A 26,011-nucleotide genomic window follows, 5' to 3' on the forward strand; every position below is an offset into this window, starting at 1 on the left:
TCCGGCAGTAGAGCACGAAATGCTGAGCACTGCCTCAGCAGCAGCTCAGATCCCACGTTAGGGATTCCTGTGTTAATCCAAGGAAAAAAAGGAGAACGCCAGGGGAGTATTAGAGTTTAAAATAATATACAGCTATCCAGAGATAGTGGTAATAAATACCAGAGAATCAGAAACAAAATCTGAATTTATTTTTAGTAGTAATAATAGTAGTAGTAGTAATAATAATAATTTAATAACAAATGCTTTAGGCATTTGAATCAATTTAGAAACTGTAGGATCTTAATCGGAGATCATTAATGTCTGCTCATCAAGATTTACCCTTTTACTCGAACATAGGATTATAAATAACCCCTAAAACTAAAGCTGAACTTTACTTAAAAGTACACTTGTTAAAATGTTTGCACATGCCCATTATAAAGTGATGCAGAAAAGAAATCACCACAAATTTAAATTAACTGTGTTGAATGGATCCGCATGAGGCCTAGCTGTTCAACACCTCCAGGTAAGTGGAGAAGATTACTCTGCCCCAAAGCCTGAAAAACTTCATATCCTATCCAGGATGTTTGGGAGAAATACATCAAATCATTGCAGCAAAATATTCCATGAATGTGAAGTGCGTTCCTTGCAAAAATGGACAACTTGCATTCTTTTCTCCTTCTACCCTTACTTGTTCAGTACCAGCCAACAGCCTACAGTGCAATTCACTGCAAAGACATGGACCTTGGGGTGGGGGAAGAGGCGGACTGTCCCACGGTGGACCACATCCTCGCTTGTAAAACAGCACAACTCTTACTGGCTTCCAGGGAGTTACACTCATCGACATCAGCTGAAGATTTGTCTCTTTTCATACAAGAAGAATAACCGAACCCATGTTACTTGATCTTGTATCAAAAATACTGCGAGCTCCCATAGCAGGCACTTTGTAGTTAAATATAATAACTAGAAGAATCTGGCTTCCGCATTACCTTTTTAACCTCTGCAGACAAGAGTGTTGGTCAAAGAGGGTGTCTGAAACAAATGTATTTCGATACATGACAATAAATACTAATTTACCATATATATCCAGCTTTTTAACGGTTTCACTCTTCTTGCTCGTATGGAAAGTGATATTATAAAATATTTTATACAATGTTAATTGAAAATACAGCAGTAATTTCTAACCAAAGATCACAAGTAGCAAGCTTTAAAAAAAAAAAAGTCTTTCACATTTATGGGTTTTGTTATTATATCCTCCAAGCTATAAATGATGAAACAGACGAATAATTTCTGTGACTATGTAGTTTTCAGACTTGTACCTGTTTTAAAACTCTTGTAGTTTATTAATTTCTTCTCGTGCAAAAAATACCCTTAAAATGTAAAGGAAGATATTAGAGCCGAGAAAATATGTTTCCTAAGCAGACCAAAAAAACCCCCACCATTGTACAACATTCTGAAGGTCACAGCCATTGCTTTGATATAATAAGTAAATCTTAGAAAAGGTGTAGGAGCTCAGTTTAGAGCAGAACTTGTAGATGAAATGATAAATGATAAACTGAATATGATTAGCAAGAAAATGATCCACAGAAGGCCCCACAGGGCTGGATGCTACACCAAGCACTGCATGTAACACATCAAAATCTGCTTTGTTGTTGTGGCGATGGTGAGTAAAAGTCCTGTTCCTTCAGCTCTCCTAGTGATTTCATGCAGTTTCCATCCTCAGTTTCATATAGATGAAATAGAAAATCCAAATAATCATTTTCCTACTTCATCAAATATTAGCTTGCAATTTGAATCATAAGTACATCTTGTCTCTGACACCCTCTCTGGCTGTATGCTTCTGATGGGCTTCAGTATGTAGGGGGAAGAGATTAAGCCAAATTTGCTTTTAGCTATACTGTAACACTGGATCAAATCTTCACCTTATTTTATGTGAACAACTGTTCACATAAAGGCAATGGGGCAACTCAGCTGAGTAAAACCCTTCAAAGAAGTCATGCTACAAGACAATTTCTCTCCAATGGGGCTGCGATGAAAAGCAGTGCCTTATCTGGCTGTTCTTACTTCCATTGCATTAGTTTTAGCATTTAAAGCTCTTTATTGTTTTATTGAAATGGCTGTTATGCCTGAAATGGCTCTGCTGTTGGGAGATTTAGTATGCTCCACGTTCAGAAAAGCAATGCTGCTGCCCACAGCACTGCTTCCGAAGGAACAGCTTTGATGTCTGGTGTAATGTGCGTGGTTTCCAGAAGAACATCAGAAGAGAAGAAAAAAAAGGAGGTATTTACTAAACAATAGATAAGGCTGTCAAATGTAATCATGCCTGGGAGGAAGTGTGAATAATTTCTGTATGCTGAGAGATTTAAATAATCTAATTAGAGGAAGGTCATATACTGGAAAACAAAACATTGTCATGCAGGAACTAAAAGCATAAGGCTTCAGAGGACATTCTCATCAGAGTTTTCTGGGTGGCCTTCCTCTGATTTTTAAACGTTGTTTTAATCTTGCATGGCTTTTGTTTTTTATTTATATTGCAATATTGTCCATGAGTCCAGCTGAAATTATTGTCCAGATGTTCTGGGCCCTATACAAACAGGCACATTGACCCTGACCAGAAACTCACTGCATTTTAGGATAAATTTTACCAATAATTGCAGTTTGGGGTGCTGGTTGTCACTAACAAAAATATTGTATTAGATTAATCATAAGCTGTTTGGTCAAACTGTCAGACCAAACAGCAAAGTCAAAGTTATGGTGAACTGGAGAGGTGGAGGTGAGGAGAGGGCGTAAACTGGGATGTGCCAGGCGGAAAACATCTCTCGTAACAACTCTTAACGTTGGCTCTGCGCAGTTAACTGTTATTGTTGGCTCTGAGCACACATAGGAGCTCGGGCACTTGGCTGCCTGTGTCCAAAACTGGCGTATGGCTTGCTTTATGCAGCTGTTGGAGCCTTTTCCAGAGGAACACGCATGCCCAGTCTCACGCGTCCCTGTGTAATCTCTTTAGCTGAGTCTCCTTCCTTCCTCTTAGCACTGTAAAATACAAAGCATGGATTCAAACACTGATCCAACTGGTCTGCGGGCAAGTCTTCTGGGTGCTTTTGTGCCTCAGCCTGGGACTGTTGCCAAGTAACTCAGATTTCCCCGTTACATGTGGGGTTGCCTCCTGGTTGTGCTGTGTCAAAAGTTAAAGAAAGGCTTGACAGACAATGGTTGTTGTTGAATCCGTCAGATGTCAGTGTCACAAACTGATTACACAAACACAGCTGCCTTTAGTTAATGATCAGCTAAATCTGGTGGGGGATTAGTCTGACATTAAACACTCTCTAGAGATGATACAAAACTTCTTTCATATGCAGGGTTCCTTGCTGGCTTTCCCTCTCATCTCCAACTTCAGAGTGCCAGCCAGGAGATTACGCAGTCATGCGCTCACTTGCTCTTTCATTTCTTCCTTCCTCTTCCCCTCATCCCCCAAATCCTTCATAAATCATGATTTCTCCCTTACATAATGGAACAGCTTGTACACGAAAGGTGAAGGGTGCCCCCTCCACCTACCTTTGGCATTCAGATCACCCTTTGCTCAGTGGTTTCTGGAAAGGCAGAGATGTGGCCTCAAGCCCACTCCCCTATTTTCCACACAGAGAGGAGAACATAGGATCCAATCTCATACTGGTACCTGCTCTAGCCATTGAGCCATTATATTAAAAGATATTACCACTTTCCTTGGCCAGGCTTTTTGAATGAAGCAGTCTTAAATCTTTGGACTGCATGCCGCTAAATCCTGCTGGTGTTAGTCTTTGCCTGAGCACACATTAAAGGTCAGGTCTATGAGAGCATATCACAAAGGGATTGCTCATTTTCAGGATCAGACCAGTTTAGATATGAGGCAGGCAACTGAACTGCTCAGGCTGGATTAGACTGAGGCAGAAGATGTACCTTTAGGTACCTAAGGAAATGTATTGTCAAAACTTGACTATCTTTCGATTTTATATACTTTTTGGAGTCCATCCCCTAAGACCAGGTTATTGACTAGGTTATAAACTCTGTCCTATGTGTATCTGTAGCCTAAAATTTACAAATTACTCTAAAAGTGCCTGTTCTCCTCAAGCAGGTGCATCTGAATTCTGATAATCACATTCCTTGGACATGGATGGTTCCATGAATTACAGTTCAGGCTGTTCAATATCAGGGCCTGAAAAGATAATCTCTCACCAGAATGTGTAAGTGAGCAGTGCTCTCAGAAGTATAGCTTACTTACAGTTAAATTATTATGCAAATGACAGTCTTTAAAATGTAAAATCCTGGATGAATGGAACAGTGACTGATCAGTCCTACCAGCAGCGCTCTCAATTTTCATTCGAAAACAACACACATAGGAACTTAACCTGAAAAAATAATGAACAATGAGGTGAACCCTAAAGGGAGACTCCTGACCCAGTCTGCAATGCATGAATCGTAGTTTGGAGAGTGGCAATCCTTCATTGATGCTGTTGTTTAACTGAATGGATGCCCTGCTAAGATACCTTTCAGCAACCAGTTAAGGGGGGTATTTTAGTTAAAATTTTGCATAATATACATATTACATTCATAAATTACAAAGCCAAACTGGACTACTATGAACATCTCTTTTGACATCCATAGGATTTGCATTAATTTTTTTTTCCACTAGAAGATATCTTTTAGAAAAATTTTCCAGAGGTGGACCATCTCTGAGTTGTTTCAGTGCTTATTTTCTTCACTATTAGAAAAAAAAAAAACCTGTCTTGAATCTGAATGTGTCAAGCTTCAATTTTTATACATTATGTTTTGCTAATTTGAAGGAAGGATTATCAATTTTCCATTCACACAAGAAATGAGCATTGCAAAACTTCATTTTACTCACCTGATTTTCAGGCATTGCCTCCCAGAAAGGAATTTATACCCCCAAGTTAGATAGATACACAAACTCCCCCAACAGTGGGAAGGAAAGGCTGTCTTGGAGTGAGGTCCAGGCTAGCGAATACACTGCAAGAGGGATCCGTCTAATCTAGTTAACTGACAATGGCAAAGAAAAACATACACCTGAAATCCCATTCCTCATGTTATTTAAGTTACTGACCCTGCACTGCAAAAGGATTCACAGCCTACACTGAGCTGTCAGAAAAATGGAGCGGAACTCACACTTTTATTTTAAAATGTGGCCAGCAGTGGACTGGCTGCATCTGCTTTGTAGCAGCCCAGGACTGTGTTTCCCAAGCAGCGTGCTTCAGGAGGTTTAATGGTATGCCCTGAAGCCTTACATAAGCTTTATTGCCTCTGTGCAGTGTTATAAAAAAACTCTACATACTGGTAAACAATGGGTCTGCCTGAACAGAAAAACAAAGCAAACCCTACCTAGTAATTCAGAATTTACTCTGTAATGAGAGGGGAGACCCAAACTCCCTTTTCATTGCAGTGACTTTGAGCCCTGCATTTTTCCCCTGCCAGCAGTGCTCTCACCACCAGAATGTAGGCTATAGGGGAAAAAAAAGCAGCCCTCATCACCCTTTCTGAGGAAGTTGTGCTGTTCTGAAAGACAAAATTCAAGATCCACATCCCAGGCAGGGGGTGTGACAGTGTAGTCTATCCATGAAGGCCCTTTACTAAGAGAAAAGAGTCTGGGGACCACTGCCTACTCCAAGGGTGGTTCAGACATTGGAAACAGCTCTCAGATCATAGACTACAACCCAGACCTTTCTCCTCCCAGGAAAGGGCCATGATTACCAGACCCAAAAAATATTCCCTGTCAAGCTCCTTGGCAAACTAGCATAGTTGCAGATGGAGAATTAGATCCCCATGTTTCTTTATAACCCACTGGTCGCAGCACTTTCCTGAGATATGTATGCCTGAACATCCCCAGCAGAGGAAGGCTCTGAAGCTCCTGCCCTCATTCTTAGCAAACACAGCAACTAGGAGGTATTAGCTGACTCTAATAAAATACTAACTACCCATACATATAACAATAAGGAAAGGGAACTCCTCACAAATGTGGCTTTGCACACAGCGACCACCACTGGTTTTAGAAAATCCACTCCTTGTTTGCCAGGCACACGCTAAGCACACTTACCATACCAACGCCCTTGGGGGACCACATAAAGGATCTGAAGTGGATTTGGCCTTGCCAAGATAGTAGCAGGCAGGTACAGAGGGACCAGATGAAGTTCCTTATAGTACAAATGTATGCATTTGGGGCTATTCTGAGACCTAAGGAGACAGACAGGGGTTTTGAAGACGATGGTATAGGTCAGACTGACTCAGTAACAAGAGCTCACCAAGCTTCTATTTGCTTTGCCTAGGCTTCCCTGGAGGAAAAAAAAAAAAAAAAAAAAAAAAAGTGTTCAAAATTGAGACATCTGTGCAAACTGGCAATGAGACAAGGCATCACTTGTTTTTACTTCAGAATAAACACGGTGAACCCTGCACCTTTGCCAGGCAGTTCTTTGGCAAACCACACTGACTCCGCTAGGATCCTGCACTGAGATTGCAAACCTCAGTAGGCTCTTTCAGGAGAAATACACAGATATTACAGTATCATTTCTAAAGGACCAGTGAGTTGCAGTATGTACTCACTTAAACAGGCACAGAGTCTTCTAGGGAAAGATCAGATCCTCCAGAGTGAAATAGTAACAGAGTAAAATATAAAACAGAAACAATGATTCCAATTCCTTTTTTTATATACTTTAACATCTATGGACGAATAATGCCATATAAGAACAAAGCAATACTTTACTCGCATTGTTAACAAGGACATACACACATTATCCATCGAATTTGGCAACATTTAACATAGAAATCGTAATCTGTTAAAAGCATAAATACTGCAGTATTGCAGATGCAGCAAAAAACCCCCCAGCTTCTAGGAGATGCGGTATAAGTGAACTTCAATGCACCGGAAAAGACGGCAGATTTCTCACAATCTTTCTGCTCCCAGAGTCAGATGAAGTATACTAGTAACATATCACGCTTATACAAAAGGCAGGAGTAGTATCTGAGAACTTTGACACAACTAGGCAGGAGATCCCTGGGCAGTGGCCAGCTCATGAGGGCAAGAGTGACAGCTCGTTGTATTTCCTTCCTCCGGCAATGCTCGCAATCTGGACTTTAAACACTGTATTTCACTGTTACTTATCCACGTTTCTATTCACTTCTGTTGGGATGGCGCTACACTACAGGAGAGAGCGCAAACATTGGAGTATTGTTTCACAGCAAGCGCAGCTGAAGGACCAGAAATTATTCACAGGCATATTCGACCACCGAAACCCGTCTCTTCTGAAAACGCTGAGGCGGAAGAGGGGAACAGTCGAGCGAGGCACCCTGCCGAACTCCCTTGCCCCACGGGTGGCAGCCGTGCTCCCCTGGGAGCCCAGGCCTGAGAGGCCAAGCCGGAGGTGCCCGGGGGCAGGGGCGCTCTGCGTGGCGGGGCCCGCAGGGGCACTCGCTCCCCGCTGCGCCAGCCCCCTCACCAGAGACGAGGCAGCCTGGGGACCCTTCCAGTGGCTCTCGGGGGGGCCAGGCCGCAGCCTCGACCCCTCTCCCACAGAGCGGTAGCGAGACCAGCCACCGGGCTGGCCGCCATGACGAAAACAAAACGAAACAACAACAAAAAAAAGGCAAAGGGAACGAGGTGTAACACCCCCCCCCCAGACCGCCGCATGGGGAAAAGGCCGCCGGAGGCACGGTCCCGCCCGAGGGCGCCGGGCGCCCCGAGAGGCGCCGCTCTCCCTCCCTCAGGGCTGAAGGAAGCCGCTGCGGCGGGCCCCGCCCAGGCCCCGGCCCGAGGCCAGGCCGCGGAGACCCCAGCCGGGCCCGGGGGCCCTGCGGTCCCTCAGCCGCCCGTGCGGTGGCGGGGCCGGGGCCGGGGCCGGGGCCGGCGGCGCCGCCTGAGGTGTCCGGCCTCCATTCGCCGGCAGCGCGGCGGGGCGGGCTCCGCGGCGGGGCGGGCTCCGCGCCGGCCGCCGGCCTCCGCCCCCGTGTGGAAGGGAGGGAGGCGGGGCCGGCCTCGCTCGGCGTCCGCGGGATGAAACAGCCGCCTCGGCCCCGCGGCGGCCCTTTAAATAGCCGCCGCCGCCGCCGCTCCGCTCGTAGCGGAGCGTCGCCCTGAGCTCGCCGAGCATCCTCGCCGCAGCCCTCCGGCTCGATCCGCGGTCGGCGGGGCAGGACCGCGCCCGCCCGCAGTAAGTCTTCTGGGCTGCGGCTTCGGTGCCGGCCGCGGGTCCCCCCGCTGCCTTCCCTAGGGGCTCCACGGGGCGGGGGCGGCGGCCTGTACCGTCAGCTGCCCCCCCCCCCCCTCCCCAGAGCGCGGGGCCGGGTTGCGGCCGGGGAGCCGCTCTCCGCCGGGGAGCCGCTCTCCGCCGGGGCCGGCGGGAACCGGGGATGGAGCCCGCGGGGGTCGGCCGCGGCCCCGGCCGCCCGGGGAGCGGCGGCGTCGGCTCCCGGCCCGCTCCCTCCACCGGGGGGGAAGGTGGGAGCCGCGGCCTCCGCGCCGCCGGCGCCTTTCCCGGCCGAGGGGCTGCGGGCACAGGGCGGGGGCCGGGGCCGGCGCGGGGGTCCCGGCCGAGCGGGGCCTGGCGCGGCTCTGCCCGCCGCGGGGCTGCGCCGGTCCCTCCCGCTGTGCGCTGCCTGCGGCTGCGGTCGCTGCTCATGCCTGGGACTGTGGTGGCATCAGCAGTTCCTCGGCCTAAGGGGGTGGTATTTACGCCGGCAGGCTCCGAAGCGACCGCAGAAAGCGCTTCCTCAACGGTCTGTGTGAGCGGGCGCTCCGGGAGCGGGGCGGGCTCCACAGCCTTCCCGGGTGGGAGAGAGTAACGGCAGTTCGCTTCAAGACATCAGCTGTAGGAAAATGTTTCCCTCTGTGGCAGCATAACAGAGTCTCAGATCGTTATTTCTCTTTTATTTCCTTGAGCTGCTGGCCAGCGTTTTCATTTTCAACTCCTGATTCTCCTTTTCCCCTCTCCTCTTCCTAGAGCAATCATGTTTGAAATTAAGAAGATTTGCTGCATTGGTGCTGGTTATGTCGGTGGGCCAACCTGTAGTGTTATTGCACAGATGTGTCCCAGTATCAAAGTTACTGTTGTGGATGTCAATGAGGCCCGAATCAATGCCTGGAATTCCGAAACTCTCCCAATCTATGAGGTAAACTTGTCTCGCTGTTGTCTCTTCTTCCCGCCAGTGTTGCATTTGCTTCCCTCCTACCGCATGGCATTTCCACATGGCCCACTTCTGAAGCTTGATAAGTATAGCACGGTGATGTCCTTCAAAAAGAGTATTCTGGAACAGCTGCTCGTCTCGACTGCTCATTAAACCAGATTTTTGAAATAACTTAATATGTATGGTGCAGGCCGGTATTTCAGGGTCATATATGAAGGGCCTAGTAGGGAAAAATGTAACTGTATATATAGTGAATTGTGCTAAATCATGCTGACTTTCTTTTGGGACCCTATTTAATCATAACATAGTCCTCTTACTCAGTTATAGATATTATCTGCTGCATTGTAGCACAGTATGAGTGTGTAATACTGAGTGGTAAGCTTTATTCCCATTCTGAATACTGCGAAATGCCATCTGTGCTGCCCGTCTTAACCACGTTGTAAGATGGGGACAGTCATGTTCCTGATTCACTTGTACCATAAACCTCCAATCTGGCCTGGGAAGACTAGGCCAGATAAAAATTATTTTTAAATGTATTGCACTGTCGCTCCTTCATTACAGAATGACTTAAATTAAAGATATAGAAAGCATTTTTCTGTTTTGCTTCTCTTGGCACTTGTTATTTTTCATTCTTTTTCACCATTAAAGAATAGGGCTCTTTCCTTCATCCTTTCATGAGATATAGTTTTTATAGGTTTGAGCTCTTTTCTTTAATGAGAGTGAAAACTTATCTTCACTGGGGTCCCAAAGACAAGGCATGTTGCCTGGTACTAACAGTTACTCTTTTGCTGTAAGGAGTCTTCTGAATCCTGCCTGTGCTGTAACACTAATGCAGTTGGGTTTTTTCCCTCTTAAAACCAAACCTATACTGTGACTCTTTAAGTGAAGATGAATAGGCCTCCTTTGTCATACTTATTCAGAGGAAAATATGTATAATGCTCAGATTAGCAGGTGAGACACGAATAAAGATTGTGAAAGCAAGTACTTTGTTTCCTATAAACAGACTGAATGAGTTAAAGTAGAGCTAGTCTTGGCATGTTTTTAAAAAAAAAACCAACAACTAAATGCAAACTCATAACATCTGTTTCCTGGAATGGTGTCCTTTGCTTACAGAGAATGTACAAAAGCTGCCAAGAATTAGTTCAGACAGTTATAAAATTGAGTCATTGCACAGTGAGGTTTTCTGTATTTTTTTTGTTTGGGGATTTTTCTTTTCAGTGTCAGAAATTGTCTAGTGGGCTGCCTTTCTATTTACATCCCAGTAAGACCATAGTTGGAACATTTGATGGGTTGTAATACATATTATTCTGCCTGTGCTGACCTTTGTTTTCCTTTTAAGTAGGTATTTGGTATAAAGTGAGACAGCAAAAATGTCTTGCCTAAGAAAGCTTCTGCTTTGTTTTCTTCTCTCTCCCTCCAGTGAACCTTTGCCTTTCTGGCACTTACTCAAATATCTCATGTCATGATAGGTGTCTCAAGTTGGAGATTTGATTGCCAGGTTACAGTGTATGACTTTATTTTTCAAACAAAAAATAAAGGTTTCTTTTATCTATGACAACTATATCTTAGTTAAATCATTTTGTAGACCATTCTAATATGGGGGATTGCTCATGTACACCTGGCCTCCTGCTCCTCTTGTCTGAGTGGAGGTGCTAAGGGAAAGGAAAGTGATATGGCACAGTATGTGTCTCTGGAAAGAGTCTCATCAAATTGTGCCTGTGATTCTTCCATGCTGCAGGTGTGGTGCCATGGTAAGTTTAATCTGGTCCAAAGATGGGTGGTTGCCAAAAGGAGTGGTCTTTATCTACTGTGTGTCTCCCCTGCCTTTCTTTCACTGGATCTGGGCTTGCTAATTTGGTGGAAGACTTCTTTGTGGGTGGTGGGGGTTTTTTTTTGTGCTGAATCAGTTTTAGATCTGATGTTGGGGAGATCATGGAACGTGTAGCTGAAAGGAAAAGGAGAGTTTGGACCACCTCTTTTGTTTGCAGCTTAGGGAATATTGTAAGACTTTACTTCTTGAATCTACTTAACATCACTCTATCAGTATTTCTTTAATTGTTGCTCATGGTAATAGAATTGAGCATGGGAATAACTGGAGTCTAAAATCTGGTTGTGCAAATAACAATTCAGTGTGGCTGAAACTTTTGAGACAGCATTTTGTGTGTTTTGAATAAGAAAGGGCTTTATTTTTTTCATTATTAAAATCTACAGAAGCTTTACTTTATATCTGGCAGACTGAAAACATGCCACACTGAGGAAAAAAAAAAATCTTTCTGTATCTGAAATGATATGCTATTTGTTTGGGCATGCGGTTTACTGTTCTTCTAACTGCATTAATCTTAACTTTTTCCTGCTTTTTTCAGCCAGGGTTAAAAGAAGTGGTAGAATCCTGCCGAGGAAGAAACCTCTTCTTTTCCACCAGTATTGATGATGCCATTAGAGAAGCTGATCTTGTATTTATTTCTGTAAGTTTAGGGGGAGAAGATGGTTGTATGTGTTTGTCTGTCTTTTTTTTTTTTCTTTTTCTTCCATATCAAATAATTATGTTGCTCTTATGTTAGGAAGAGGCTTTTGTTTTGTCATATAGATTCGGTTAGCAATGTCATGTCACTGTGTCAGTTTTCTCCTTGTCTTTCTGTGTACGGTGGGAAAAATGCTAAGTAACCTTTTTATTTTATTTTTGTCTGTTTCTTATAGCCAGTAGAACATTTGACAAATGAACAGGCTCTAAGTCAAAATTATGTTGATGTTTAGCTTGGTTAGATGTATGGGGTCTTAGAGCAGCATATAGTGCAGATCTGTCACTGCAGCGTACAACTGAGATCTATGGGACTTTAATAATACTGATATGGTTCTTAGATAGGGATGCAAAGTCATATACCAATTATTGGGTTACAAAGATGACTTCTAGAAGCTTTTAAGAAACAGTGTATCAATGGAAGAGGGGCTGTTTTTAATATTTTCTAGCTTTAATATGTCTAAGCTGTTGACACCACTAGGAAGAGGATCCAATCAAACATAAACTGTGTGAACTTTTGTAATCTAGAAGGTTGTTCCTAATGCAGAATCCGAAAGAACTAATTGCTATTCATCTTGGTAGGCCACAGTTGAGTTTTTTGTTACTTAAGTCCTCTTTTCTTGAGAGCTCCTTTTTGTTAGGGCACCTCAGTACAGAGCTCTCTTTTCTGATAGTATTTTTCTCCATTAAGTCTAAAATGAATGCTACTTGGCTGGATGACTGCCACTAATACAGCCCATATATTGCCACCTGTCCTTGGCTTAAAACATGCTGTTGTGTTTTACGTGTTGTTGCCATTTCTTCTTTCAGTTTGTAATGAAAAGGACCCTCTGTCTTAATCTAAATGATGTGTTTTCCCTCACGTTGCCTTTTCTGTGTACTGCAGTATAGCAGTTTTCAGCAGCTCTACACTTAGGTTTCACTGCAAAGTGGGTTTAAACTGTAACTGCCTCACTAGCTGCAAGATTCTTACATGAATTTTCACACCCCTGATGTGGGACAGGAAACAAAAGGTGACTGGCTGTAATCATGAAGAAATTACTGGTGTTTCCAGACTAAGAACCAAGTTTCACTGAAGCCTGCAGAGCTGCTATGAATTGCTCTTGTTTAAATTCTGTTTGAATAGAGGTCAATGAGCTTTCTTTAGAAGACAAAATGGGTAATTGAGAAAGCTAATAGCTGGTCATCTGATATGGTAACTAGAATAATTCTGGGGTAGAAGCAAGTTGGACTCTGGGAAGGAAAATGTCTGTCATTCTTAACAATTTCACCTTGTCAGTACCTCTTGTGTTATGAGACCTGTAACATTTCTTTCACCCTCCATGTATTTGTAACTAGGTTAACACTCCAACAAAGACCTATGGGATGGGAAAAGGCCGAGCAGCTGATCTGAAATACATTGAAGCTTGCGCTAGACGAATTGTACAAAATTCAAATGGCTATAAAATTGTCACTGAGAAAAGCACAGTACCAGTACGTGCTGCAGAGAGCATTCGTCGAATATTTGATGCTAATACTAAGCCTAACTTGGATTTGCAGGCAAGTGTAATCTTTGAGTTGTGTATTTAAAGGCTGGTGGTTGCTTTTGGCTTTTATCTGTTGTTCTTTATTCCTGTGCCTCTAGGTGCTGTCTAACCCAGAGTTCCTTGCAGAAGGAACAGCCATCAAGGACCTGAAGAACCCAGACAGAGTGCTTATTGGTGGAGATGATTCTCCAGAGGGACAGAAAGCTGTCCGTGCTCTTTGTGCTGTTTATGAGCACTGGGTGCCCAAAGAAAAAATCCTCACAACCAATACTTGGTCATCAGAACTTTCTAAACTGGTTAGTGTTACTCACTGCTGTTGTCTGCAATGAGCAAAGGGTGTAACTGAGATAAAGCTCAGAAGCACAAGTTCACTGATGCTGAGTGATGCAGCTAGGAAAGACATGAGGTTGGGAGGACCCAGTATGTGTATCAAAGTATCTTCTTCTTTTTTTCCAATTATCTCAGCTGGGCTAATAGATGATACTAACTTTCCATGAAATCCTTTTCTCACTTTTATTGCTGTGTTACTTATTACTAAGCCAAAACTTCCAGTGCTGCAAAAACTGGTTACCATCATAAAACAGTTCAAACTCTGCAAGTTAACCATTAAATTATTTTCCTTAGATCCCATTAACTGGCATTTATGTATTAAACTAGTTATGTTACCATTTTGTATCTCAACAGAGTTACATAGATGCTAAAGTAATCCTTCCAGTAGTAACTCCCTTCAGTCTGTGGACCTCTTGGTTTCTGGAAAAATCAAGTTCTCTTTACTATGTTTTTTATTTACAGGCAGCTAATGCTTTCCTTGCCCAAAGAATCAGCAGCATTAACTCAATCAGTGCTCTGTGTGAAGCTACAGGAGCAGATGTTGAAGAAGTAGCAAGAGCTATTGGAACAGACCAAAGAATTGGAAATAAGTTTCTCAAAGCCAGTGTTGGTAAATGAAAAATTCCACCTCCGCCACCACCCCCCCTTCTTTTTTTTTTTTTTTTTTCTTGTGGGCTTCTGTTTAACAGTGCAATAGGTCTACTAGTAGTGTTTTGAAGTAAGTGATCTGATACTCCAAAATCTTCTACAGCATGAGTGTGTGAAAATATTGCTGTAGAGTACTAGCATAAATCAGTTTTTCTGGTAAAATGTCTAGGACTGAGGTTGCTGTAGACACTGGCAATCTAAAACCCAGGATTTCAGAGTGCATGGTTTATCCTGCCTGGGACACTGGAAAGAAAAGCTGCAACTTTATTTTTCTGAAGCACCACTGATGATAGTGCTCTCCAAGATGTCTTCCCAATTGTAACTGCTGCAATTTTCTTTGGGAGTTGCTGCCAGTGGCCTGAGGAAAGGGATGTCTCTAGGTCAGAATGTGTGATGGCAACTTCTAATTTGTAGGATGAATTCAGTTGTTTAGATTTTCTAGAGAGTAAGATGTGATAAAGTGGTGATCAGTACAACAAACTTTCAAACTTACGGACAAAGACTAAAGTCTATCTGTATGGCTACAGTCTTCATGATAGAAAGAGAGTGTGACTTTAAAATAACCTTATTAAATATAACCTTTCCTAGAGTCTATGCAATAATGAAAAGTAGATAGTAAATACATTACCAACATTTCTATTAGGTTATTATAATTCCTTCTACAATGTGTTGCTTCTGGGACTCTGCTGAGCAAAGTTCTAGGGGTCAAGGATCCTTCTGTTAATTGTCTCAGTTCTCCTTTAGTCAGCTCTGGTGATCATTTGGTTCTTGGCAATGAGTAGATAACCATTTGGAGGTGGGGGAGGAAAGAATCTGATCTTAACATACTTGTTCTGAGAAATATTAATCTAAATCTCTAGGTGGGGGGAGAGCAAACCCAGGAGCTTGTCCACCCACTTGTAATAATAAAAAACTAGGGGCTATCTTACCATATGTTTCCCTGAGACTGGATTAAAACTTCCATTGACTTCAGTGGGACCTGAAGCAGATTTTAAGGCTTCTGTAATTGACAAAGTAAGTAGGTCCAGGAGTTGGAGTTTGAGACATTCTTAAGGTTTTCATTTGCTAGCAGTGAAATACTGGGAAAAATTACAATGCTGACTATGTCAATGATTGCCAAAAACTACTTGATTCCAAAGATGGGGTTAGAATAGTACCTCAGTCACCTGCAAAACAACCATTTTCTCTTTCAGGGTTTGGAGGTAGCTGTTTTCAGAAGGATGTCTTGAATTTAGTGTACCTCTGTGAGGCACTGAACTTACCTGAAGTAGCCCGCTACTGGCAACAGGTACAAGTTTGTCACTAATTTTTTTGAGGGGGTGGTGTTTCTTCAGTATTCAGCTTTCAGGCATTGAGCTTTTGAGCATTGTCCACATATAATCTGTGTTTCAGCTTTAAGGAGCAGATACCTTAATGTTGATTATCTTTACATTTTAGGGCCCTCAGCCTAACACTGGCATTTGATACTCCTAGGTGCTTAGGCTTTTTTGGGGTGAATTAAGTTGTCTGGATCAAATGGATTGGGAAGTTGTCTAGAAGTAGCAGTAGAAAATGTGAAGTACAAGCATGTCTGGACTCCTGTCTTCCTCTTGCACTTGGTTATCTCTGTCCACTTTGAATTCAGAGCATATGATCTTTTCCTCAGGGTCTACTTACACAGTTCCTCTTCTTTCGGAACTTGGCAGAACTTGCTGTTCTTTTAAATAAATGTGGTTGCTGCTGTTCCCTGGTTAATGTTAGGAATGGTTGGGAAGATGTGGATGCTCTCAGGCCTAGCACGGATGCAGCAATACCAGGATGCTCAGTCTGTACTAGCAAGTGTTTCCCTATTAACCAGTGAAAACACCTCACCCTTCTTCCTAGTCCTGACTGAGGAAGCAGCTTTGACATATGTGGTATGATCAAAAGAACAGCTTAGGCTGTGGTGATCGAGTACAAGGCTGCCTAGAAGGTGCCCCCAGAATACCAAGCACATGATTTGCCTACCTTGTTAGCAGCTTTCCTTTTTTTTTTAATCTTCCTTTTGGCTAGCCTTTTTCCCCCCCTCACTTTTCTCCATCCCACACTGCTGCCAAATAAACAAACTGCCCACAATTACTTTTTCATCATTGGTCAGTTGTGCCACATCCATATTGAAGTCCAGTATTTCTTCCACCATTACCTAGGTCATCATGGCCACATGGCACTGTTGATAGTATTACTTAAGCTCTGTTGGCTTCACAAGGTTCTATTCCCCCAAAAGTCCCTGATACTCCCTTCCAGTTGTCTGAAGCTTGGCTTGATCTCACTCATAATTCCCCCATAACTGCTTGTAAAACTCAGTCGTCTCTCATGGTGCTATCTGTGACCCTTGTCAGATTCTTACATTATCTGTGATGTCCAGTAGCTTTCTACATCCCATTTAGATAGCTTAACCTCCAGCCAGGGGCTAGTCAGTGGCATAGTTACTTGCTTGCAACTATAACTCTTACATTAATTGCTTGGAACAAGGAAGACATGGGTTTTATGCTGCCTGCCTCTGATGAGATTCAGACTGACATCTTCCTTAAAAATGTACTTCATTAGGATAGGTGTAGTCCATGGTGGAGAGGCTTGCAGTCCCATCAGTGAAGAGAGACTTAACATACTGCATGAACCTTGTGCAAGCATCCAGGAGAGGTTTGGTTCAGTGTAGGACTTAGATGCATTGGCACAGTAGGAAGGAGAAGGAGCCATAGGTTCTGACATTTGCTTCAAAACTACTGCTTTTACTCACTATAAGGTGTAAGCAGACAACAGACAAGCCCTGGAGCTGCAGGAGCAAACCATGTTACCTCACTGATGATCTGATGAATAGGGAAAAATAAATACTGTCTTGAAAGAGAAATTGGTTTGGCTCGATCCTTTATGATCACAAGGGTCCTTCTCAAAAGGCAACCTACTCGGTACCTTGGCAACCCAAAGGCATAGGAACACTTACAGTTTGCTCTGTGTGGAGGTGGTTTTTTATTTAATAAAAGCCTAAAAGGTTACATTGTTAATGTAAACAAACTAGTTTAAAGTGCTTTTAATGCTTTTATGCTCTCTTGCTCTGTTTTAAGAGCAATTCTTTGCAGTGTTTCTATATGGCAGTCTTTCCAGTCCATGTTGAACACTGACTAGCTGGGGGAACCTACCTTTCCTATTCTACTAGTGATCCGGTGCCCTCTGTGTGTTAAGGGCTAGAGATCAAAGTATGAAGCAGGCTGGAGGAAAGTACAGGAACAATCAGAGTGAGTTAACCCACTTTCATGTAATAACAAAAGTGAGGCGCTTAATCTGGTTTAACCACATTAGTTTTGTGTATTGAAAACGGTTAGTGTGGATTAAAAAGGCTAAAAATGTTCTCACAGTTGTTTATACATGGCACATAAGGAAGTGTAGATCTGGCAATGGGATGTCCATGTGACATCAGGTACTCTTAACAATGAAACTACTTTCCATTCTTCTGCCTAGAATACAGTAAGTTGTAGATTTTTAAAAAAGCAATCTGAAAAAATCCTAGCCTTTGAGCTAGATAATACATGATAGTATGTGTGTATATGCATCTACAGTCACTGATTAAAAGATAATTTGATAAATTAACTGAATTTAATCTTCAGGTTACTTATGATACTGAGTAAAAATACTTAGCTTTCTCTTTTAAGACTCTATTAAACTTCTGTGTGGGTAGCTTGGCTTGATTGCTAGAAGAATCTGTTTATAGTTTAAAATGGCTCCCTTCTGTACCATCATGCTTTATGTGATTTCAGGTAATAGACATGAATGATTATCAGAGAAGACGATTTGCTTCCCGCATTATTGACAGCTTGTTCAATACTGTCACTGATAAGAAGATTGCTATTTTAGGGTTTGCATTCAAAAAGGATACTGGGGACACAAGGTAAGAAAGTGAATTCAGTTCACGGATGTGGATTCCCTACACTTGTCACCAGCTATGCAGCTAACCCCTGCCCCCCCTAACTGAAGTGCATTAATAAAAATAGATCAGATATGGGACCCTTAACCTCTTGTGACTGAATTGGTTTGTAGCAAGGATTAGTCTTTCTTAAATGGGTGAGACGATTGATTCTTGACTTCTACAACATACCTAAATCACTCAGAAGCTGGAGCAGATAACTCTAGTTGTTAATAACTTGCATAAACAAAGATAGATTTTGACAGAGTCCTTCCATTCTCCACAGAAAAGAATGCAACGTTTTAACAACTGGTTCTAAATTGCTACATGAAGCCAAAGTTTCAGCTCTGTTTCCCATAGGTGGTTAATTCTGTTTTCCTGTAAAGGTCAAACTTGATACAACTCTCCAACTGCAGTTTGTGGGGAATGCTTGTAAGCTTGATGCCTTGTTAATTATGGTCTATAGGAGTCCTGGAGCTTAGTATCTTTCTTGCATGATTCAGCGAGAGAGATGTAAATTTGTTTTTCATATTACTCTCCTTGGTGCCCCTCGAGATTTCAAGTTTGCTGCTGGCATGGATTACCACTAGGATGTTTAATGTAAAACTGGTATAAAAGCTCTGACATTGCATATCATGACACATGAAGACTTTCATTACTTAGAACAGGCCACTTGGTTCTTTAACTGATTGATTCACTTCCTTAGAGAGTCATCCAGTATCTACATTAGCAAGTATTTAATGGATGAAGGAGCAAAGCTCCATATCTATGATCCTAAAGTACCTAAGGAACAAATCATCTTGGATCTCTCACATCCAGGTGTCTCAGAAGATAACCAAGGTAAGAATACTCACGTAAAGCTTATTTCCCGCCTTCCCTCCACACCCTATTCTCAAAATACATAAGGTCTGTTTAAATACTATAAATTCATTTTCACATCTTCACCTTGGCAATAATGTGCTGTTGGTTACACTTATTAGAAGATTCTCATAGCTCAGAGGATTACTGTAACTGTTCTCCCATTCCCCATAGCTTTTATAGATAAATGCTAATTCTGTGCTATTGTATATTTTTCTTTTGATAAATACTCATTTGAATACATGCAAAGAATTTTCTCTCTGCATAATTGAAAGGAAGAGAAAGAAGAATGTCCAGAAGTAGGAGAGACTAGTGTTGCTTTGTCAGCTCCTTTGTGTCCTGAGTCCTATCTTGCCTTAATTCTTGCTTCCATATCTAAAGTAGAAATAAAGAAATAATTTTGGAATTCACTGTAGAGCATTCTGCCTTCCCTCATATCACTTCCAAATTCATTTGTTCCCTTAAATTCAAGACGACTTTAAAGTAATCATCTATGACTAGAAAAATCTTGGGGAGAAGCAGGATGTATTTGGGATTTTTGTTTGCTTTTCTTATTGGGGAGGGGGACAAGGCTAGGTCAGGCTTCTAGAGGTGAAGAGAATGGAGGAAAATGAGCTGTGATGAAGAGTGAAGGGTGTACATTATTTGACATGCCCTTGAATTAGAGGGGGAGGGGAGGGTTGCCTCTAGGCAGCTGCTGAGGCAGTCAGAGGATGAAGGCAGCCCCTAGTGAGCGATGTGTATCTTCTTTAGTGTGAACTGAGTGTTAAACAGGATCTGTGTTGTGCTACTATTGTACAGACAATGACCTTTGTGAGAGTTGGCATTTGAACACTCCATAGTAACTTCTAATTCTAGAGATGCTCTTGTGACAGCTTAAATCAAATTTGAATGCTTAACTTCAAACATTTTAGTGACTCTATTCAGATGCCAGGTACAAGCTGCTTTCATTTAAATAAGTGAAATCAAAGTGACAAATGTCTTGATAGAAAATATCTCTAGGTGGGTGAGTGACTTGAAACTCCTTTTTTGTGTAGGGGAAGGAAGGAGACTCATTTGCCAGGAGTGTGCCAGATTGATGCTAAAGATGTATGCAGAATAAGACTTTTATTTTTCTTCTGTTACAGTGTCTCGGTTGGTCACTATCAGTAAAGATCCTTATGAAGCCTGTGATGGAGCTCATGCCCTTGTAATTTGCACTGAATGGGACATGTTTAAGGTAAATGTTATCTTAAATTTAAACTAAAGAGAAAAAGAGGGAGTGTTATGCTACTTATTTATTCTCTCTGGTTTAATTGCCCTTTACAGGAGTTGGATTATGAACGTATTCATAAGAAGATGCTGAAGCCTGCATTTATCTTTGATGGTAGGAGAGTTCTAGATGATCTTCACAATGAGCTACAAGTCATTGGCTTCCAGGTAATTAGCTGGGTGATGCTGCTTTTTATGCTTCTTTCCTTCTGCTTTTTTCCCTCTTGCTCTCTCTCCATCTGCAATGACTGAGTAGCAAGGGAAAAAAAACTCTTCAGATGAGGATTTAAATCTAAACCTGTCCATACTTAAGTCTCTCTGCTAGTGCTGTCTTCCTCCATTATTGCCTTACTATTTTCATAGACTGATGCTCTGTTAAAACCCAAGCTACATCAGACCATCAACTTTCAGGAGGATAAGCATGCCTTAGAATCATAGAATCATTTAGGTTGAAAAAGACCTTTAAGATCATCAAGTCCAACTGTAAACCTTTGGACTGGGAAATCATGGAGAGTTATGAGATAGATGTAAAAAACCTGCTAAATCTCACTCCTAATTTCATTCTAGGTAATCAGCAGGATATTTGACTCCAAAACTAGCCCCTTCACAGTTTCCTCAAGTCCTGTAGTTTTTGCTGCTACCACCCAGCAGAAGGGCTAAGCTTGGCATTTGGTGTATGTTTTAACCTGTGCTACAGCCCCTACCTGGAAACCTTATTTTAACACCACTGATCAAAAAAAGCAGCCTTTAAAATTGACAGTAATGGGATAGCAAAACATGCCTCCTTCAGAAGTAAATGTAAGCTGTAAACACCCCTTTTTTTGTTCTTCACAAAAGACATAAGCAGGTTTACCCAAGGCATGAGAATGAGACTTAAAGCCAGACAAGGTGTAATGCAGGTAACAAATGTTTATCAGCCAGTGAGATCCTCCGCTTGGACAGACTACTAAGAGAAGTTTCGGGCTTTTCTCCCTGAGGTCTGCACAAGGCTGGCTGACGTTGGAGATGAAAGCATTGAACACAAAGATGTATCTGAAGATAAGTCAGTGAAATGCTAAAGTGTTACATAGGAGGCTGGAGGAGATGATTGATTAGTCCTTTGTGATTGATTAATATCAACCAGAAGATCAAAACAATGGTGTCTGTTTACACCAAAGAGAGGACCCAGAAGCAAATGCTTAACTTCTCAGCTAAGCATTTTGCTAAGCTAATAGCAAATTGTATATCAAATTATAATCAGTGTGATATTTCTCCTAGAAATTTCTCTTCTGAAGTCTGTGGCTTAAAGACTTTCCAAATCAGAGATTGTACCTTTGTGTTTCATAGCTCTTGGGTGACTTTTCTGTGAAATGCTAGTTGAATTTTTAACCACTTCATGAGTTTGTCAACCAGAATCCAGTTTGTCATCCAGGTTTATTATCCAGATTTTTCATCCAGAAAGCATTCAACAATTTACCTATATTCTCTGTATAAAATAATAAAAAGGATTTTGTCTTACATGGACAACCCCACAATTTAATTTTTTAGGTCGCCAGTCTTTTTCACTGCCCTTGTTAAAAGTTATTGCATAGACAGCTTGATGCCAATAGCAATTCCATTACATACAATCCAAATCTATGAATTTGGGCAGGTTTTATTTTATTTTTTCTCAAACTGGATTTTAAAGAACTTTAAACACACCTACCATTTCAATTATAACCTGTTTCCACAGTGGAGGCTTAATTCAGGAAATATGAATGTGAAACTCTAATTCTAGGTAAAGTAATTTCTGATTTGAGAAAAATAACTGCTCAGGTCTCAAGTGGGGGAGGCAGAATAAGCCTTGACTGAAGGGCTTGAAGCACTTCTAGCATAGACAGTTTGACTAATACTAAAATCACCAAATCCCTGAATAATCTGATAGAAGCATCTCAGCAAGACATAATCAGAACAAAATCTACAAGCCAGATCACATGCATGTTTCAGTTGTTTCATTCTGTGTACTCCTGACTACTGTGATTACTTGCATAATGGCTATAGGCTTTCTCTCTTGATATTTTTTTCCCCTACTTAAACTATACACAGCCTGTTTGTGAACAGGCATGTATAAATTGATTTAACCAGTCAACTGAAACTGTTATGAGCAAATATGGTGCATACCACTCACATGACTGTTTAAACAACTCTTTTCAGAGTTAACTCAAATGTCTGTCTAGAACATATTCATTGAATTTCTGTTAAATTTAAAATAGTTGAAGTATTTTGTCTTTTGGTGCTTTGCATCTGACCTGCACTACTTACTCAAGAGGAAAGCTACAGCTCTCCTTATTTACTGGGTGTCTGAACTGTTTTGCTAGTTGGTGTTTTGTCTTCTACAAGCTCTGTCCTTAGTGATTTACATTAGTCTTACCTAGAAATTAGGGGAACCTGTCTAATTCCTTGAATTTTGCAGTACCTGGCACTTATGTTTGTTGGCTTTGTTACACGCTTTCTCTTATACAGAGTTAGCTGCCTTTAGCCTTTCAGAGTTGTATTGTTTCAAAAACAATCCACTGCATTAAGGAGGGGAAAAAGCTTCTTCTAATGTACTGGGTATAAATTTTTAGACAAAGGAAGCCAAACCCACATTTTATGAATACCTAGAAACATTTTGTGGTATTGTACTGACAGTCCTATGGAAGCACATAAATGTTCAAATTAGCAAGGCACAGTTTTAAATAAGCAAAGCAGACACCTGTGAAAGGCTGGGTTTTTTTAAAACTCTTTGCAACTCCAATCCCAGAAACTGTTCCTGGGCACACCATGCTTTGTGGCTTGTATTGTTCTAGTGTTCATGAAATGTAGTCATGGTCCTGGATTTAATTTGTAGATTCCTTGTAAGTTGACATGATTATGTTAGCTTGCCACACTCACTTGTTAAATGTGTTTTCTCTTTCAGATTGAAACAATTGGGAAGAAGGTGTCAGCCAAAAGAATTCCTTTTGCTTCTTCATGTGAAATTCCCAAGTTCAGCCTGCAGGACCCACCTGTCAAAAAGCCTAGAGTATAGTGTTTAATAGGTACTGAAGGAATTCTGTGGACCTTCTTAGTGATAATAACTGTAAGCCTATGCTTTTTTTAAGGAAAGATATTTTTCATAAACTAAACCAATTTTACATTAGAAATGGTACCTGGTACATGTGAATTCAGTCTATTTTCAAATTTCTATTTTTATAGCAATTTTTTTGGTTACTGAAGATGGTACAGACCTGTTTTTAATAATGAATCATCTTTTAAGTGGAAAAGTTACCTTCAAACTGCAGATTTCTGCTTCCAGAAATGTTCCTAAACTGCACTTTAAATGTTTCAAGTGATAGGAAAGCAAAAGAAATAGAATATCTTTTTACTTTAGTCCAGTTATGGACAGTGATCAGGAACTCTGGTCTCAAAAATTTTTTATTTTCCTTTGGGGTAATTCTTTGCCCAGTTAAATGCTTGCTCTAACTGGTGTTGAAGTCAAAAGATAAGTTCTAAGTTAATTTGGTAGGATTTGTGTTGAGCCCTAAAACAGAGCTGACTGCAACAATAATACCCCCATCTTGGTTGGGATCAGTTGGCACTGATGCAGTCTAAACTGCATCTATTGGGAGGCCAGATAGTTCTGCAGGCATCTATCATGTAATTAATGACAGTGGACTAGGAGCTATGAACTGATCCACTGGCTTTTCTTCACTCTTAATTCTTTGGTTGTCTTGCCTACATTCCATGTGCAGTCACATAAATTATTGATCTAATCAGATTCCTGGGGCAAGCTTTTCCTCAGTTACAGCAATATAACTCATCTTCAGCAGAGGAGCATTCTGCTTGTTCAAACTTGGAATTTAAGCAGAATTACCTTAATTTGGCATCAGTCCAAGTAGAAAGCAAATATTGGCTTCAAAGCTACCTGATGGTTATCTTTTTCCTTCCTTTCTGCTTATGTACTTCATCTGAAAGCAGCTTTCTTAAAGAATCTGCAAAAAATTATTCTCTGCTGTTAAGAAATTATTAAAAATAAAAACTCAGCCCCATAAATTAGTCAGCTTGCTACCTCATTTAATTAGCAGGAATGAATACTTCCTATGTTATCTTGATATTTTTACCTTTATTATTACTTTATTTCTACTTGTTTTTATTATTCTCAATTGGCCAGTGCTATTAAAATCCTTGAGATGACAGAGTTTGTGTTTGGCTTGTTGCATGGGGTTGTGAAATGGAGGGGAGGATAGAGAAGGATGACCATGGACAGATTTCAGACTAGAAGCCATAGATGTCTTAGTTGAATAATAGCAGTGTTGGGATGTTGGAGAATTGTCCTGTAACTAGTCACATAATATCTTCTGAATTTGTTCAACAGGTGTGCCTTCAAGTATGCTAGTTCAATAGTTAAACAGGGCATAAGGTCAGTCTCACCTTGGTAATGAGTACTATTATCATAACTATTTACCCACAGAAATGTAGATACAATTTAAGCTTTAGGACAGCTATTTGAAGATTTGAGGACCTTGTCTACCCAAATTGTTATACAAAACAGGACAGTGTTCGTTATCTGACTGAAATAGCTGTACCCTTGAACCAGATGCTTTCAGATTCTGCATGTTAATGGCTTCCACACAGGGACTTATTATGCATTGATCACTCAGCACTTTGGGCAAATATGCCTCAAGCTTTTTGTCCTATCATAAGATTCCTCTGTGAGGATCGCATCAGAAGCCACTCAAAGTGAGTGAGAATTATGTGGGCTTAAAATCAAACTGTCATCTTTCATCATGCCATGTCTTCTTGATTCACTAGCGCTACTTCCATACAACACCCACAGAGCAGGGACAGCCCTGTGATACAGTTGTGGTATTTGTAAGCATTGTAATCCAACTGGTAGATCACCCTGTCTTTGCAGGTAGGCATCCTCTCGACTACCTCTGCCCTCATAGCACCTGAGAGGGTGGGGTGGTCATTTCTCCTTGGGGATTAAGAGGGTACTGACAAGTTGTGCTTGAAGGATCTCTTGTCCTGAACTATGTTCAGGGTAGCACAGCACTTCAGGGCTCACCTTAACAGGGAGGGTGAGTAGAAGCCTCAGAAAATCAGCATGCTTTTCAGAAACTTGCACACAGCTGTAATAGTAGTGCCTCTGTATGGGACCTGTCCTCAGCAGTTTGAAGTGGATGGGTGAACCATTAAACTCGAGTGAAGCATTCCTCCTGTTAGGAATGTGCAAGGCTGGTCAGTGTTCCTGAGGCTTCCTGTGGCTTTTCACATGCTGTCCCAAGGAGACAGAAGAACTAGGTGCTATACTCCTATTCCTACCCTGTTTCTCCTGCAGACTTAGTCAAAGCCTGGACAGTGATTTAGAGCTTAATCATAAAGATGACAAAGAATGGGCAAGTCTAACTTGCCTTTCTTAGGAAATGGGGAGCAGCAGACCCTTTCTGAAGAGTAACAAGGAGTAAAACTGGTACTGGCATTTGCCTTGCTTTCTTGGAGAGTCAGCTTATTTAGTTTCTTGGTGGCTGCATTCTTTTAGTGGGACACTGGGATTGTGGGATGAATCCAGTCTGAACAGCTGGTGGAGCATGCCTTCAGGATACTGCAATACTTACCTTGCATATACACAAGAGAACCTTACCACAGGCCAAACGAAAGAGCTTTGGAAGCTTTGGCAGCACTGTGAATCATAAGCCATCATCTTCAGAGTACAGTTGCCAGGGAAATCGGAATTGGAGATGACTTGCATTCCTGCTTTGAAGGCTTGAGTAGTGCATGTAAGAGATGGGTTTTAACGCTATTGAGTCTTTGTCTATGGGATCTTAGAGCATGTAATTCTTG

General features: G+C 41.7%; 2 protein-coding genes across 4 annotated transcripts; one reads left to right on the plus strand and one right to left on the minus strand.

The window, feature by feature from the left end:
• Positions 1-120: 120 nt before the first annotated feature.
• On the minus strand, positions 121-8,636 carry LOC138686564 (collagen alpha-1(I) chain-like). The gene is made up of 3 exons (XM_069790461.1): positions 8,614-8,636; positions 6,062-8,224; positions 121-3,009 (listed from the first exon to the last, which is right to left on the minus strand). The coding sequence occupies exons 1-2, from the start codon at positions 8,634-8,636 to the stop codon at positions 7,225-7,227; spliced, it is 1,023 nt and encodes a 340-aa protein (XP_069646562.1). The 3' UTR covers positions 121-3,009; positions 6,062-7,224.
• UGDH (UDP-glucose 6-dehydrogenase) lies at positions 8,031-24,363 on the plus strand. Of its 3 annotated transcripts, none has more exons than XM_069791466.1 (12): positions 8,031-8,172; positions 8,958-9,126; positions 11,505-11,606; positions 12,998-13,198; positions 13,284-13,481; positions 13,978-14,125; positions 15,357-15,451; positions 17,934-18,064; positions 18,786-18,919; positions 20,065-20,156; positions 20,246-20,356; positions 23,106-24,363. In XM_069791466.1, the coding sequence occupies exons 2-12, from the start codon at positions 8,965-8,967 to the stop codon at positions 23,214-23,216; spliced, it is 1,485 nt and encodes a 494-aa protein (XP_069647567.1). In that variant the 5' UTR covers positions 8,031-8,172; positions 8,958-8,964; the 3' UTR covers positions 23,217-24,363. The 3 variants fall into 3 exon arrangements, with proteins under 3 accessions (XP_069647567.1, XP_069647559.1, XP_069647574.1); XM_069791458.1 differs by having other exon boundaries at positions 8,031-8,168; XM_069791473.1 differs by lacking the exon at positions 8,031-8,172 and adding an exon at positions 8,699-8,825.
• The last annotated feature ends 1,648 nt before the right edge of the window (positions 24,364-26,011 follow it).

This window comes from Haliaeetus albicilla, chromosome 1 (assembly GCF_947461875.1).
Source record: "Haliaeetus albicilla chromosome 1, bHalAlb1.1, whole genome shotgun sequence".
Taxonomy (NCBI): domain Eukaryota; kingdom Metazoa; phylum Chordata; class Aves; order Accipitriformes; family Accipitridae; genus Haliaeetus; species Haliaeetus albicilla.

Excerpts from the sequence above, each read along its gene's own strand:
- LOC138686564 (XM_069790461.1), bottom strand. The coding sequence starts at position 8,636 with ATGAGCAGCGACCGCAGCCGCAG. Across the intron at positions 8,225-8,613 it reads AGCAGCGACCGCAGCCGCAG|GGAAGGCAGCGGGGGGACCC; the intron begins GCAGCGCACAGC and ends TGGAGCCCCTAG.
- UGDH (XM_069791466.1), top strand. The coding sequence starts at position 8,965 with ATGTTTGAAATTAAGAAGATTTGCTGCATTGGTGCTGGTTATGTCGGT. Across the intron at positions 13,482-13,977 it reads CATCAGAACTTTCTAAACTG|GCAGCTAATGCTTTCCTTGC; the intron begins GTTAGTGTTACT and ends TTTTATTTACAG. Across the intron at positions 20,357-23,105 it reads TACAAGTCATTGGCTTCCAG|ATTGAAACAATTGGGAAGAA; the intron begins GTAATTAGCTGG and ends TTTCTCTTTCAG.